Below are 16,709 nucleotides of genomic sequence, written 5' to 3' on the forward strand. Positions count from 1 at the left end.
TTGTCCAACAGGTGAAGTAATTCACTCATAAACAGCCTGTGAGGGTGAATCTGCTTCCATTACTCCAGATCAATATGTAATTAGGAATTAATTTAGCTGAGCACCAATCCCATATAACCTGAACACAGACCAGCACCATTTAAGTTCAATACGGAGACCAAGGAGTAAACGTGCAGCCATGAGCAGCGTATGATTGTTATAACCATAATGATGAGTGTTTAAGCGACTACACAGCAGTGCACGCCATCCTTCTGAACATGTGCAGATATCAATGACATTTAACTGATCCGGTGTTGTTGTAATGTGATGAGTTGTGTTATTGATGATTGCCAAGTAATTTATTAAATGTGTTGTCTATACTTCTCTATATCAGTCTAAATGTGGGACACGTAAGGTCACTGCATTGTGAAATGAGATCATGATCCTTCAGCATGCTACTTCATACAGTTTTGATGATAGTAAGAAAAGTAACTCAAGATAACAAAAGCCATGATGTTCAGGGATACCTGAGGTTGTTGCCACCTATCTTGTGCAAAATCTATGGCTATATATTTGGAATGGTTTACAAGTACTGCATTCTGCATAATACAATATTTAATATGTGAAAAAAAACCTCAATATGCAATGATAAATGCTGCATGATAAACATACAGTAGTAAGCTACATTGTTATCACATGACATCAACCCGTTTAATAAATAATAAAATAATAACAATATTAAACAATACATAAAAATACTATTTATTAAATTAAACAAGTCTAATCAACACATTATTTAAAAAAATGATGTATACATTTTATTATTAATTAAATTAATAATAATAAATAAAAAAACGTATGCATTAATACATTATAAATTAAATTAAACAAATTAAGAAATTATTTTAAAAAATGAATGTATACATTAATTATAAATTATTTAATAAATTATTTCAGAAGTTGAATTTCCATCCAATTCAATATTAAAACTAAAACTTTTTTTTTTTTAAATTATTATTTCCATGACCTTTTCAGGCCTGAAAATCAAAATATTATAATTCCCAATAAATTGCAGCTGATACTTTTTTCTGGTTCATTTTTCACATGGAAGGTCAAGTCAAGTGCACTGCATTATGGGACACAACATCTCACATATTGTACTCTGGGCATTGAATGCAGATATGCTAGTTCAGCATATCAAGAATGTCCGTGTGGGTACATGAGAGAGAGAGAGTGAGTGAACGTTTCCTCACAGCACGGATCAAATGCTGAACCCCGCTGTGAAGATCGTCTCCCTTCTGGAACGGCCGCCACAGCCATACAAACAAGAACCAAGCCGAGAGCTTACACACACACACACACACACACACACACACACTTTCCAAACACTTATGTATTGCATAATGTTAAATACGCTCACATAATGTCCTTAAACACTGATCAGCGCTAAGATCCCCACCTCCCTCTTTCTCTCTTTAATGAGCTAAATCCTAAAAGCGATTAGGATCTGTTAGAATGATCTCCGCTGAGCAACTGCTGGATCGCTGATATTAAAACAGCCTGTGACCTCAAAGGAGTTCAGCCAATCAGATCATCTCCAGGATTAGTGTTCTCCACGGGCCAAGGAGATTAGTCCTCCTAAATCTGACAGCAAACTTTATGTTCTCTCTCCTCACTCCTCCTTTTTCTGTCTCCTCCCAGTTTCAGGGTCCCGTCTAACTAGCCAATGAGAGATGTCTCTGGGTCTTATGCCAGAGAGACAGATACAGATGCTGTTTGCCTTCATAGCCTAAACACCAGCAGCTTTAGTGATGCCTTATATGCTCAAACACTATCCCGCATTGTCTCTTCTCACTCATTTTATCTCCTTTCAATCACATGGTGTGCAACAGCTGCTGGTAATTATAGGAACTTTGGCAAATCACACTATTCTTAACTGAGGTAAGAATAAAGAGAGAGATGTTTCGCACACTAAGAGCAGAATAATGTTGCTCTACAAAAAAGTCTCCAGCGTAAAAAAACAAAACAAAATCTTAAAACAATAAATAAATACACTACCATTCAAAAGTTCGGGGTCTTTAAAAAAAAAAAGAAATTAATATATTTATTCAGCAAGGCCACATTAAATCGATTAATTGCTGTTCTTTTTAACTTTTTATCAAAGAATCCTAAAAAATGCATCACGGTTTCCACAAACATATTAAGCAGTACAATTGTTTTCATAATAATAAGCAATGTTTATTAAGCAGCAAATGAGCATATTAAAATGATTTCTGAGGGATCCTGTGACACTAAGACTGGAGTAATGATGCTGGAAATTCAGCTTTGCCACCACACGAATAAATTACATTTGAAAACATATTTAACCAGAATGCAATTATTTTAAATTGTAATAATATTTCACACTATTACAGGTTTTTACTCAAATAAATGCAGCTTTGGTGAGCATATAAGAGACTTCTTTCAAAAATCTTACTGACACCAAACTTTTGAATGGTATTGTAAACATCTAATGACTCAAATGAGACTGGAACATCTTTCAGTACTGAAAACTTCAAATCTAGCAATAATGTTTCTTACAAATTTGGAACTTGTAAATATAACTTCACCAAATGTATTTTAATCAAATAAATGCAGTGCTTCTTTCAAAATATGACTTATTATAGATTGTGAAATATTCACAAAAGTCTGCGATATTAGCCTGGTGTAAAATTGATGTTGTTTTAAAGACGTTTTAAGGATTAATTTTTTCCTTAAACCACTTGCTTTGGTGTTTTAATGATCCCAGAAAAACCATGTGTTGATCTGAAGAACCTTAAATGTATGATCAAGATTCCTTTCTAATCTCATATAATACCTCAAGAATCCCACAAAAAAAGAAAAAAAAAATGCTTCTTGATTTAAAAGGTGTCCTATGATGAACGTGCTGCAAAGAAACATTTGAAAACCTTTATTATATAGTATATGCAAAAGAGGAGAAAAACAGTGCCGTGAAGGAGAGGCTAAAAGACTAATGAAACCATTGTATTAGGTGTCAGCAATCTCTCTCTCTCTCTCTCTCTCTCTCTCTCTATCTCACTGTCTGTCGCTCTATCAGATGAGGAAGGACGGACTCCATAGGGGCTGTGAGCAGTGAGAAATGAGCAAATAAGAGTGTGGAGCTGGAATTAGAGCCAGTGAGAGATGTTAATTTCATTAAGAGAACACTGACAGTGAAAAAGCACTCGCCATGGGGAAGGAGGAATACAAGCACACATGAAGGGAAAGAGAAAATGAGAGAATCTGATATATAGCATGGTATTGAATGATTACCATATTGATATACCATGAACCATATTAACCGTATATGTTCCTCCAAAAAAATGTGCAGCTAAAAACAACTTTAGCATATATATATATATATATATATATAAATGATAAAATAATGAATTTCAAAGAATACCATGTCACATGTTAAAAAAGGTAGTAGCATGGCACTTTCGGTTCTTTTTGCTAGTGAATTAATAAATACATAAGCTTGTCTGCACAACACAGCATGGCATGTTTGAGATTTGAATGGCGTCTGTATTACATGAGCTTTAATACAGCAGAATGCCCCAGAGGATTGATGGAGGAATGTAATCCTGCTGCGCCAACGGCACGCTGACGAAAAAAAAACCCAGCCCCATGCTGAACAGAGATGCACAAATACCGCTTGCTTCGCCAATTATTTGTCCCTGTCCTGTCGGGAGTCATCTAAATTACTTTAAGTGCACTTTTCCAAGGGAGGTACCCCTGCCATTACTGTAATGATGGCAGTGGAAGGTTTACACGCCCCTACTGAGTCAGGACACAAGAGAGAAGACAACGGCACAAAACCACTAAAAGATGACGAACGCAGTAATGTCGGTTGCCTGTTGTTCTGGAAACGTTAAATTCAATATTTTAAAGCATACAAGCATCTGAGGATTCAGCATTCAGTGAGATTTAAACATCTGGATGCAGTTGCACTAGTCCACCACCAGAGGGCAAACAACCTCTGTGCCAACCAAGCACCACTGGGCTCTTCGCTTTGATCATTCCTAGACTTTTCACTACATGATTACAGTTTTGGAGATTGTGTTCTTCAAATACATAAAAATCATTTGATATCAAGTAGTAACTGTGTGTGTAAATATAAAGAAGGAACTTACATGTTATGCAGCACACACCAGCCACAGTGTGGATCTCCTGAGCTCAGACACTCTCCACACGTGCCGTACTGCTCACAGGACTCGATCGGCACCCGTGTGACCTGCAGAACAAAGAAAGAAGGTTTTAAAAGAAAGAACAGACTGAGCATATTCAACAAACAGAAGCTCTATTAATCCATTTGATGGATATATGATATTGAAGTTGAAAGTCATAGATTCCAAAGCCATTTCGATTTGAGACAATGATAGACCAGGAGGATGAGAGAAAGGTGAACAAAGTGACACAGGAAAGAGATGAATCCTAGTATTTCGGAGAAAAAAAAAGTCTAAAGTAAAATGATGATTTCCACTTTTATAGCGATATATCGTAAAGGAAAAAATGATGAGATTACATGGCAAATGAGAGCACATTCTGAGACACTGAGGTCAATTTCTTCCAGAAAGCAGGAGACTATAGACCCAAAAATTCAGCCATCATTTACTTACCTTCATGTTGTTCCAAACTTGTATGACTTCTGTGGAACATAAAAGTTATTTTAAAAAGATAAGACAGTTTCAGTTTCCACTCAGTTTCATTGTATGGACAAAAATACAATGGAATTCAAGTGGAACGGAAACTGTTTAGTTATAAGCATTTATCAGAATACCTTTATTTTGTGTTCCACTGAAAAAACAAAGTCATACAGGTTTTTTTTGTTTTTGTTTTGGGTAAACTGTCCTTATAAGAAGAAATGGAGATACATTAAAGAATTTTGCTTATTATTGCCCTTGAGAAATAACTTCCATTTTATCTCCATTTCATCTCATTGCTGTCTCTGTGAAACAGCTGAGATCTCATTTTGTGATGTTTCTTGCCTATGGCTAACCAAATGCCAAGTTTTCATGGTGACCGTTGTGTACGTGCACAAGAACGTCTATGTGATCATGTGCACTCGTGTTTCTCGACGACAAACATAAGAGTGTTCGGTGGTAAAACCTGTACTGTGTGTGTGTGTGCTAACAGAAACAGACAGAACAGAGGAAACAGGACACAAGCAGCTGTGCTACTGTCACTAAGAAGAATAGCATCGACAGTGCTTTTTTGTCACCCAGTGCACCTGTCCAACTAGGTATGAACACACACACACACACACACACTCAACTGCTCAAACATACAGGAGGAAATATGTATACAGTATCTGTATATGACCTAAAATCTCTATATATTTGTATAACACTATAAACTGTTTGTAACTGATACAGTTACTTACAGGGCTGCACGATAAATCGCATGCGATATTTAACGCGCATCTTGTCAGAAATCCGGTTCTGTAATCAGCGGTAAATCTCCATCACCTGCGTGCTTTCACATTGAGCAGCATTAACTACACAGAGCCGTTGTTCACTGACGAGCTGCGCAAAAAATCGCGCGAATATGAACGTGGTTTTGCGCAGCTCCTCAGTGAACAACGGCTCTGTGTAGTTAATGCTGCTCAATGTGAAAGCCCGCACGTGATAGAGATTTACAGCTGATTACAGAACCAGCTTTACTGATAAGATGCGCGTTAAACATCGCATGCGATTTATCGTGCAGCCCTAAAATTCATCAAAACTTTTGCAAAAATTTGTGCACAACCTAATTCATATTCATGAGATAAGCCTTTGTTGATTCATCATAACTAGCTCATCTATGCAAATATGCACTTTTTGATAGCGGGCCATAGAACAATCCTGTCAAAAAAAATTCTGTTCATTCATTTTTAAAGGGGTCATGAGGATATATATATATAATTTTTTACTTTTACTTATAATGTTAATAACGTTTTTTTGCACAATAAATAAATAAATCTGTGGGGAAATTATTATTTTCAACCCTCATTCTGAACCTCTCTCAGAAACAGGCTGTTTTTTTAGGGGCGGGTCCTTTAAGGCTTCTTAGTATTTGGCCACTGTTGATTGGCTAACGTCATTGCATAGGAAACCGTATCAATACCCCCTCGCCATTGCATGTTTTGATTGTTGTGACAAAATAATCAAAATAAAACCAAAGCATTATTTACATCATTTGCTTACGGTTTGTGATTGAGCTGTTTTTATTGATGATGAGGACATTTTAAAGGGGTCCTATTATTCTTTTTCACTTTTTCAACTTTAGTTAGTCTGTAATGTTGCTGTTTGAGCATAAAAAAATCTGCAAAGTTACAAAGCTCAAAGTCCACTTCAAAAGGAGATATTTTATTTAACAGATATCACTTTTCAAAAACTACAACGAATGACTCGTTTGGACTACAACATATGAACGTGGTTTTGCGCAGCTCCTCAGTGAACAACGGCTCTGTGTAGTTAATGCTGCTCAATGTGAAAGCACGCAGGTGATGGAGATTTACCGCTGATTACAGAACCGGCTTTACTGATAAGATGCGCGTTAAATATCGCATGCGATTTATCATGCAGCCCTAGTTACAACACACGTTTACTTACAGCAGCTATCCAAATATCTAAATGAAGATAGTCTATGGACTTCTATAATGTTTTTATATAGAACTAATTTTGAATAATATAGGCTACATTTACACTAGTGCGTTTTCGCTTTAAAACGGCGTTTTAAATAGAAAACGATCCTCGTCTACACTGGCGTTTTCACTGCGTTTCAGAAACGATCTACGTCCACACTACACAACCGAAAACGCGAAATATGTATACAGTATCTGTATATGACCTAAAATCTCTATATATTTGTATAACACTATAAACTGTTTGTAACTGATACAGTTACAACTAGGGCTGCACGATAAATCGCATGCGATATTTAACGCGCATCTTGTCAGAAATCCGGTTCTGTAATCAGCGGTAAATCTCCGTCACCTGCGTGCTTTCACATTGAGCAGCATTAACTACACAGAGCCGTTGTTGACTGACGAGCTGCGCAAATCGCATGCGATTTATCGTGCAGCCCTAGTTACAACACACGTTTACTTACAGCAGCTATCCAAATATCTAAATGAAGATAGTCTATGGACTTCTATAATGTTTTTATATAGAACTAATTTTGAATAATATAGGCTACATTTACACTAGTGCGTTTTCGCTTTAAAACGGCGTTTTAAATAGAAAACGATCCTCGTCTACACTGGCGTTTTCACTGCGTTTCAGAAACGATCTACGTCCACACTACACAACCGAAAACGCATGTGACATGGCCATTCATACAGGAACAACAATGAGCAGGATGTCATTGTTTTCAGGGTCGTCAAGGATACACAGAGCGAATGTGGGCCGCCACGCCATCGTTTTGGTCCGTTTACACTGAAACGCAACCCCGGAGTTTTCAAACTAAAACGGGGTCTGCGTTTTCGAAAGTCTCTGTTTTCGAGGGTCGAAAACGCCAGAGTAGTGTAAACGACAGGCGTAACCGTAGCAAAAGTTATGCGTTTTGAAACAAAACACACTAGTGTAAATGTAGCCATAGACTAGCTCATACCCATATCCTAACAGTAATATAATAATGATAACTATTATTATTGTTATTATTGCTAAATAATTGTTATAATAATAATTATTACTATTATCATTATTAAAATCATTTAATAATGATAATAATAATAATAATTTAAACAACAAAATGAATAATTATTAATAATTTAAAACACCCTTAAACATAAAATAATTAAATATTTACTTAATTTATGTTTTCACAAATGAGGAAGTCCCCAAATTGAGGTTTTGTTTGATTTACACTTGTACACTTCTGTTCATAAATTTGACTTCACCGTATAGGTAAGTTGGTACACACACACACACAAAAATAATGATGATTGTGTCAAGTTTATCTCCAGAGTGAGACTCAATTCAGTGACCATTATAAAAAGCAAACTTGTCACTCCTCAAAACTCAACAAGCAGTGTGTATCTGGCAAACAGTATGAGCATATGTTCTCTCTCTCTCACACACACCTAGACAATCAAACACTCCTGTAATACCTCAGAGATGAGGGCTAACCAGATACACACTCACAAATGCCCACTACAACAGACTAGAGCCTTGCTTTGCCTGCTGACCCACAAAGCCCCTCTCCACTCCACTCGCACAGCCTTCTGTTGCCCACTTGGCATGCTGGGACAGCGTCGCTGTGATGACCGGGCCACAGCTCTGTGGTTTGTGTCTGCGCTTGCAATATCTCTTTTATCTATTCATGTATTTTCAGGGGTTTGCTTTCATTGCCAGCGCTGGAGTCTGTGATGTTCTCCCTTGTCGCTGAGGGGATTTTTTGGGTGCACCTGCATCCTATTAACACACACAAGCAGAACAGGATAGTGTGAAGTCATTGAGGATTTGGGGGAAAATAATTTTTTTTCCTCTGCATTTTTAGTGAAATGAATGGTTAAATTTGGTCAGGTTTGTGTCAGAGAAATAACTGTGTGTGCATATATATTTATATATAAAACAAATATTATATATATTAGTAAATAACCAATAATAATAATAATAGTTATTATTATATATAGTAATATTTATTATTATTGCCATTCCAAAGCACAAAGCACATAAATCAGATGCACATCACAAAAAAAAAAAGAAGAAGTAGTCATGTGAGTAAATTCATTTAAAAATACATGGTTGGACTAATTTTATTACAAATGTTACACTTAAAAAGCTTGTCATTAAAATGAATTATGAAAGATGTATTATTTAAGGTTATACGGTCATATCAGACACAAATAAAAGAACAAAACTTTAACAATGTTTGATCAATAAGACCAGTGTGCCACTTATTAAGAATTTAGGCATAGCATCAAGCTTTTTGATGCTTTTTTGACGCTTGTTTTCTTTATTTTGACATTGGTGACGGGGTCAAAGGGTAGGATGAAGTGAGAGACAGTTTTAAGATGGATGAGTGGGCACACAGTGTGCGTTTATTGAGAGGGGTGGAGAAACATGCAGGGTTCCCACTGTGTGTGTGTGAGCGCTGTATAGCCGTGTTAAATGTCATTAGTGTGTGAGCGGCGGGGTCTGACAGGGGTAGCCATCCACCTGTCCCTGTGACACAGCCGCGGCAGCTCCAGAACAAAGACGAGCATTCAACCTCCTGCTACCAGCGTCGTTTTCACCAACACATGGCTGTGATCGTACACGCACGTACAGTTGTGTTTGTACATACGGTGTGACTTCATGGCAAAAACCGAGAGGTGTCCCACAAGGATCCGTCCTGTTCCCTTTTTCATTTTCACCCAGCTCCCCCTCCCTCGTTTCTCTTTATTTTTCACTCACTCGTTGCCCCAGGACAAACAGGTGGTCAAAAGTAATGAATCCAGCACATCAGCGTTGCCGCCCAGCCTGATGACAAACAAGCCCACCAGGGGCTCCACTCACAAAGCAACACCGGCCATACAACGCTGGTTCAACATGGCAATAAGTCTCAATGTTACACAACACCGACTTAGAGCCAGACCAACAATCCAACAACATTAGATTCACAGATACCAGATGATGCCTTCTTGACGCCAACGTCATTTTTTTTATATTTTATGAAGAAAATGTAAGCCTGTACAAAATGCAAGGGTGTTTTGATAGTTGTCAGGGCATTACTATGCGGTTGATAAGGTGTTCTGAGTGGTTGCTGGGACATTTTGGGTATTTTTAAGTATTTAAAAGAGCCTGCTGCCAAGTCTCTTTGATATTCTGGCCCCTAGATATGGCTCGGGTTTCTCCTCAAATTCTTTTTTTCACCAGATTTATCATTAGTCAGACAATATTTTAAGTTATAAAATACCTGTTTTTAACAGGGTTATTATAGTTAAGTAAAACTAAAGCTAAAACCATAACAATTTTTGTTACATGATATTAAAAAACTGAAACTTATTTTAATTCAGCTAGTTGCCAAGACAACATTTCTCTTTTTCATTTAGTTTATCTTTATGTACTAAATTAACTAAAACTAGGGGGAAAAATCTATATAAACATATTTTTAAAAACAACAAAAACTAATTTACAAAAAGTTTAACTGAAATTAAAATGAAAACAGAAAATATAAAAATAAAAACTAATTTAAAATATTTATAAAAACTATATTATACTAAAATTAGACTGTTTTTTTTTAACCTGTTAACTTTGCCCACTTTTTGAACTTAAACCCAAGAAATGGCAAACCAAACTAAAATAGATAAAACTCATGAAGCTTTTAATTTTAATTAAATGTTTTTATGACAAACAGCATACATTTAAGGTATCATTCTTGTCTGTAGCACAATAATACAATTGACAGATCAAAAAAAAAAAAAACTAAAATTGCCATCAAAACACTTTGGATCCATTTAATTTCATTGCATAGACATAAAAATAAAATAGTAAAATGTTTTTTGTGTGTGTCACAAAAGAAATTAAGTCATACTGGTCTGGAACAAAATGACAGGATTTTCATTTTTGAGTGAACTATCCCTTTAACCCTAGTATAAGTACTAGTGATACTAACTACATTATGAAGATCTGCAGCAGTATCAAACACTGATGGAATGGATCAGAGACGGACAGCTGCACTGCAGGGTGACACAGCTGCCGCAGGTGCACATCCACGTCTGCACACTTGTCAGGAAGATGTCAAAGGAGAAGACGGAGACACTGAGTTTGATAGAGAGACTTACAGACAGAAAAAGTGAGCTGGATAAAGGTGTTATGGGGGTTGCAGACAGGCAACTGGAGCAGCTGTTGACCAGCACATGCTTTAGTCAGTCAACACAGTGGGAAGCACAATGAGGCCTGTTCTCCCACTGAGAGCAGCTTGTGATTGTGTGTGTGTGTGTTTGAATGTTTTCTCATTAAAACTTGAGTTTAACCACAGAACAGAGAAACACAGTTTTCATTTGAACCAATTTTTTTTGATTAGTTTACAATAGAACCAAATACAAATCAATAAGCAAGATCATACGTTGCAGATTTTATCACAGTTGTTAGGCATGATGCAAGCTGCGGCAACAGCGATATGATAAAAGGCAGCAATGTTCAATAAATGATTACATTTATTAATATTAATAATCACAAACTATTTTTCTGTCATGTAAGCTTGTTACAGCTACTAAGCAATGTAATGTTCAAAGATCATTCCATGAATTTTTTTTTTTTTTGGATAACTAAAAACAACTGCCGTACAAGTTGACAACTAACATGTGGTGGTGTTAAATTTATGCTGCAGTTTCTGGGTGTTTACTCAGAACTGCCTCAATGTAAATCTTTGCATAGGATTGTACATACAGTAGAAATTTATGCCCATCAGTTACTAATGTTGCCATATACTGTATTATCTTATTTGGGGGGTTAGGGTTAGGATTTTTTTCTGAAATTAATCGTGATTAATCCCACCTAACATTAAAGTTTTTAATACTTTTATATTGCAATAATTTCACATTCAATCTTCAAATTAATGTAGAAACAACATAAAGACAGCATATTTTAAAATTTTTGTTTAGTGGCATTTTTTTCTGTCTGAAGGTGAGCATCACTGATACCAATACAACTGATGTCTCTAGGAAATAGTTTTCCCCCCCCCTCATTTTTAACCATTGCCATTCAACATTACAGTAGCTATAACTGAGAGCTATCAATTTTAACATTTATTAGACTTTTAAAAATAACTTCAAGTGAATAAATGTCATATTCAACTACCTGTGCCCTTTAGCAAGTAAGAAATATACAGAAACTGAATAAAGTTAAACACTAAATTCTAAATTAAATATATGTGACCCTGGACCACACAACCAGTCATAAGGGTTTATTTTAAATAAAAGAAAAATTGATATTTTTTACCCATACAATGTATTTTTGGTTATTGCTACAAATATACCCCAGCGACTTAAGACTGGTTTTGTGGTCCAGGGTCGCATATATAGATGAATCCTTAAAGCTCTTTTGTTCTTTGATGAACAGACATCACAGCAGTTGGGTTATTAGGTTATTTGGCTGCTTGAAGAGCTGCCGCTGCAGAACATGACACGGATCTAACACGCATCCTATTTTCTCACAACTCTTTACCTTTTCTGATTTACTTCAGGTCTTAAAGTCTCTACTAATGAGCTGACGAGTTGAATCAGGTGTGTTAGATGAGGGAGACAGTGCTCCAGGACAGTTTTGAAAACCACTGCATTTCAGAGACATGTTCTTAAATCTGACTCATATATAATAAATACATACATGCACAGTTTTAAGGCAGCTTGAATTTTTTGGTAACTTCATGACTTAACTGACGACAGAACTACAACATTGCATGCTCGTAGTTTCATTTGCGCTTTAATATAAAATGATACAGGCTACAGCGCCCGCCGCCGCATTTGTGCATGCAATTGAAGAGCATGAGCTACGAGCACAGTATAACGGCTGACAGGACAGGAAAATTGGTTTTTACTGACATATGGCCTGACAACATCTCATCTGACCACAGTTCACTGTTGTTCTACTGAAGCTCCTCGTCACCTGTATCTTTTCCATGCTTGTTTGACTAGCGCCTGTCGATGAGGTGATGTTAGAGTGCGCGTCTGAAAAGTTTCCCATTTGATGTGGTCATAAAGACATTCTGCATCTAAATAAATGCAATACTTGTCAAGAAAAAAGAGACAGAAGCAGCAGTTGTGAGTGGGGTGGCCAACCCTAGCTCCACCCCTGCGTTAATTGCATTAAATATTTTTAACGCCGTTAAACTGAAAAAATGAACTGTGTATGAGTTAACGAGCTAATTTTGACAGCAGTAATATATACTGTATATATATATATATATATATATATATATAGTATTTACTGAAAAGAACCAATTCATTAGTGTCATTCATTGAGGAGTTGACTCACTAAAAAGAACCGGTTCATAAGAATCATTTGTTTGGGAATCATACTACATTGGTCATGCTGTCATGTTTTTGATTTTTTTTGTTTTTAAATGAAATAAATTATTTTTCCTGTAAGTGGACTCACAGCCTAAAACAATTCCTCCAAAAAAACATTTGAATGCACCACAAATGCCAATAATCTCCACTTGCACTTGTGAACTTAAAGTATTAATAACAGCCAATTGGCTTAAAAGACAACTTTAGATTAATGAGGAATTCTGGGTTCAGCCCAAACTCATGGTAGGACAGGGTGCTCGCCAACTCCTAATTTCCTCTTGAGCTCTGTAATTCTTCCACAGCTTAAAATGCTTCCAGGATGCTATCTGCTAATCTCTATCTGGCTTGAATTCGATATTTTTCACTCACTCTGATGCTGGCCAAGAATCGCCTGGAGACAGGACATTTAGAAGAAAAGAAGACGGAGTTGGCACCGAATTCTTGTCTTATTCACAAACAACACTCCTCAAGTTAAGCTTGTTACCTCCAAAGAACCTCTGCTGCTGTAATCCAGACCCAAGACATTATAATTACAACTGAACGGGCTCATCTCAGACCTGTGCTTGGGATCTACATGGAGACTGCAGTATGCTAGGGGAGCTGGGAGCTGGATGCCGAGAATAAAAGCTCACATTAGATCTCTTTTCCATATTCCTCAAAACACCCTCTCTGTCACAGGCACCTGTCTGATGAATGGAGAACCATGAGAGAGAAAACAAGAGCAAGAGTGATACAGAATGAAAGGGAGCTGTAGGTCTGAGGTAAAAGATTAAGAGCAGAAACATGTGGAGAGAAGGATGTAGAGCAATGTATCCAAGGGGTTAGAAGGAGAATGAAAAATATGAGGGTAAACCGAGGGTAAGGGAAATCCTGTTCTTGTGTAGCCAGACTTGACTATCAGCATATAGTCTGATCAACATTAGAACAGTTTGTTCTGGCCAAGAACTTCTGACTTAAGACAGGAAAAACTGTCTGAACAATATGCAAATTTACCAATGTTTTGGCTTGATGTTACAGTTTACAATATGATGGATCTTGGATTAAAAAACAGGAGTTGGTTCATCAAAAATGTTTAGCAACTCAGACTAATATAGAAGAGAGAGTGTTTATTGTTGTAGGGGAACATCGGAAAATATAATGGATATATCTAGGATATCTTATTTAGTTACTAACACAAAAATAAATTTTAACAAAAGATTTTAACATATAAAAGAAAACAGTTTTTAATTTTTTTTTAATTTAAATTTTTCACAATATTACTGTTTTTACATAAGAGACTTTGGTGTGTAAACAGGTAATGACTATGGAATATCTGTCAGTACTGAAAACTGGAAGTCCAGCAACTTATTCCTCCTACAAATTCCTCATTCCTGCAGCCTTGGAACTGTAAATATGTTTTAATCAAAATATATACAGACTGATAAAAAGCTTCACACTCTGACTCCCCAAAAAAGCTTTGTTGTCATTTTGTGTGCAGTAACATATAGTCCATAAAGAGCGGTCTTATCTTCTGAGCTGAAATGAAAGAAATCCAGAAGCCTCTCATGTACAAATACTGTATCCAGATGTTGACGCACAACACACGCACACTCAAAACATTCACAAAATCCACATTGTGGTTGCCATAGCGACCAGTCCAGGCATTGACCCCCTACCCCTCTCCTGGAGTGAGCCGTAAACAGCTGGTACCTCTGGGATAGGCTGCCACCTACACACATATACACACGCACTCACACATTCCTTTTTAATGCGAGATACTGAGCACTGCACCCACAGCAATGAGAGCCATCGATCACGTCCCCTCAGACAGACACATACACACACACACACACACACACACAGAGTGTAATAATCTCACTGACACAAATCCATCGGCACTCATCGAAAATCTGAGAAAAAAACTGCGTATTTGTTTGTGTATGTACGCGCATATGTGTGATTCATTACTCACCTACACTTACAATTTATACGCATCCATCAAACACGTACAGGAAATTAAGAAAAAACACTTTTATAATTATTTAAAGACTATGAATTGACTTTGATGAGTTTATATACATATATATATATATATATGGTATAGTCATGGCCTATTTCCTTTTGAAACAACTAGTTTGGTCGGGACAGATCAGATCACATCTGAAGGATTTCTGAAGGATCATGTGACTCTGAAGACTTGAGTAATGATGCTGAAAATTCAGTTTTGCCACGACAGGAATAAATTACATTTTAAAATATATTAAAAAAGAAAAAAGTTACTTTAAACTGTTTTTACAGTATGTTTTAACCAAATAGCCTATTTGAACATAATAAACTTCTTTCAAAAACATAAAAAAAAACACCAATATACTGAATGCTAAAAGTGAATTTTATTAATTTGATTAACGTTTAGGAGTACAGTAGCATATAATAGTTTTAAAGCTAACACACATAAAGTCACACACACACCTCAGTCCTAAGGACAAATTCTCTGGTGATAAGTACATGCTTGGCTAAGCTGAGAGCAACAACTGACTGACACTTATCCTCTGTGGAGTCAAGTGGCCCACAAACTCTCAGACATGAGGCTAATCTGACCCCTCGAATCCCAGCAAATATACAGGACAACACAGTAATTTACACACACACACACACACACACACACACACACACACACACACACACACACACACACACGCACAGATAAACACACTCTAATCAATGAAGAAAGATGCTTCTTGCAGCCAAATTGTGTATATGGAGGCTAACGAGGTCATGCTAACCAGCCAAACCTTTACCATTTGACTTTGACACACAGACTGTCTCTACGGTGGTCGCTCTCAGAAAGCCAAAGCCACATTACATATTCAGCAAACCCACTCAAACTGTAGCGCAATAAAACATTCACACATGTGAAGTCTACATTACCACACACACACAGAATTGCTCTGTTTGCACAACTCTCTCACAGCCCTCTTCACTCACATCTCACTAACGCTCACGAATGCATGAGTATGTGTGTGGGTTGAAAACTCAATCAAAGCATTCTTGATTGCGTGAGGAGGCCTCTCAGCAAGACTCCAGCGTACTGTAGGAGAATGATGGCCTGATAGAGTGAGCGAGAGAGTTGATGCGTTTCTCAAAGTACATGAAGACAACAGCTAAAGCATCACTATCACCACTGCTCATTAGGGTTGGGTACCGTTCACATCGGTATCGGTACCTGAATTTCGGTGCTGGTACCCAACGGTACCTTTTTTCGGTACTTTACTTTCTGTGTAATTACAAAAACATTTATTTAAGTGAAAAAATAACAGGGCCCTACAAACTTTTTCTTTCTTTCTTTTTTTTTCTTCCAGAAATTCTTGTTTTAATTTTTCTGAAAATCAAATGAAGGCATTAAACATTTATTTTAAATCAAATGAAAATTAAACCCTTTTATTTTTTGGCAAACAAACTGAGGTTTGCTGTTGAAATTAACACATGGAAGAAAAATTGTGTTAATATTCCTTTAAAACATTTTTTAATAGACTAATAATTGTATAATTTTTTTCTACAATTAAGTGATTAATCTAGTTGTAATATTTATTTTTATCATTTCATTGTTTTATTTAAATTTGATAGAAAATTGAATATTTAAAGATGTACATTATACTGTACAAAAGTAATACAAGAGTAATATATTTCTGTTACATGTTAAACCGTACTTTTATTTTGACAGGTTGCCATGAAGTTT

At 36.5% G+C, this 16,709-nt stretch overlaps 1 protein-coding gene across 1 annotated transcript in view; it reads right to left on the reverse strand.

The window, feature by feature from the left end:
- The window catches only part of LOC107756354 (plexin-A2-like), a 50,205-nt gene that overhangs the window by 7,434 nt on the left and 26,062 nt on the right, over nt 1-16,709 (reverse strand). The window contains exon 2 of the mRNA XM_016573402.1: nt 4,152-4,252. Within this exon, the coding sequence (XP_016428888.1) occupies nt 4,152-4,252 (101 nt within the window). The remainder of the gene's footprint in view (nt 1-4,151; nt 4,253-16,709) is intronic.

Source organism: Sinocyclocheilus rhinocerous, unplaced genomic scaffold (genome assembly GCF_001515625.1).
Source record: "Sinocyclocheilus rhinocerous isolate Xijiao unplaced genomic scaffold, SAMN03320098_v1.1 scaffold712, whole genome shotgun sequence".
NCBI classification, from domain to species: domain Eukaryota; kingdom Metazoa; phylum Chordata; class Actinopteri; order Cypriniformes; family Cyprinidae; genus Sinocyclocheilus; species Sinocyclocheilus rhinocerous.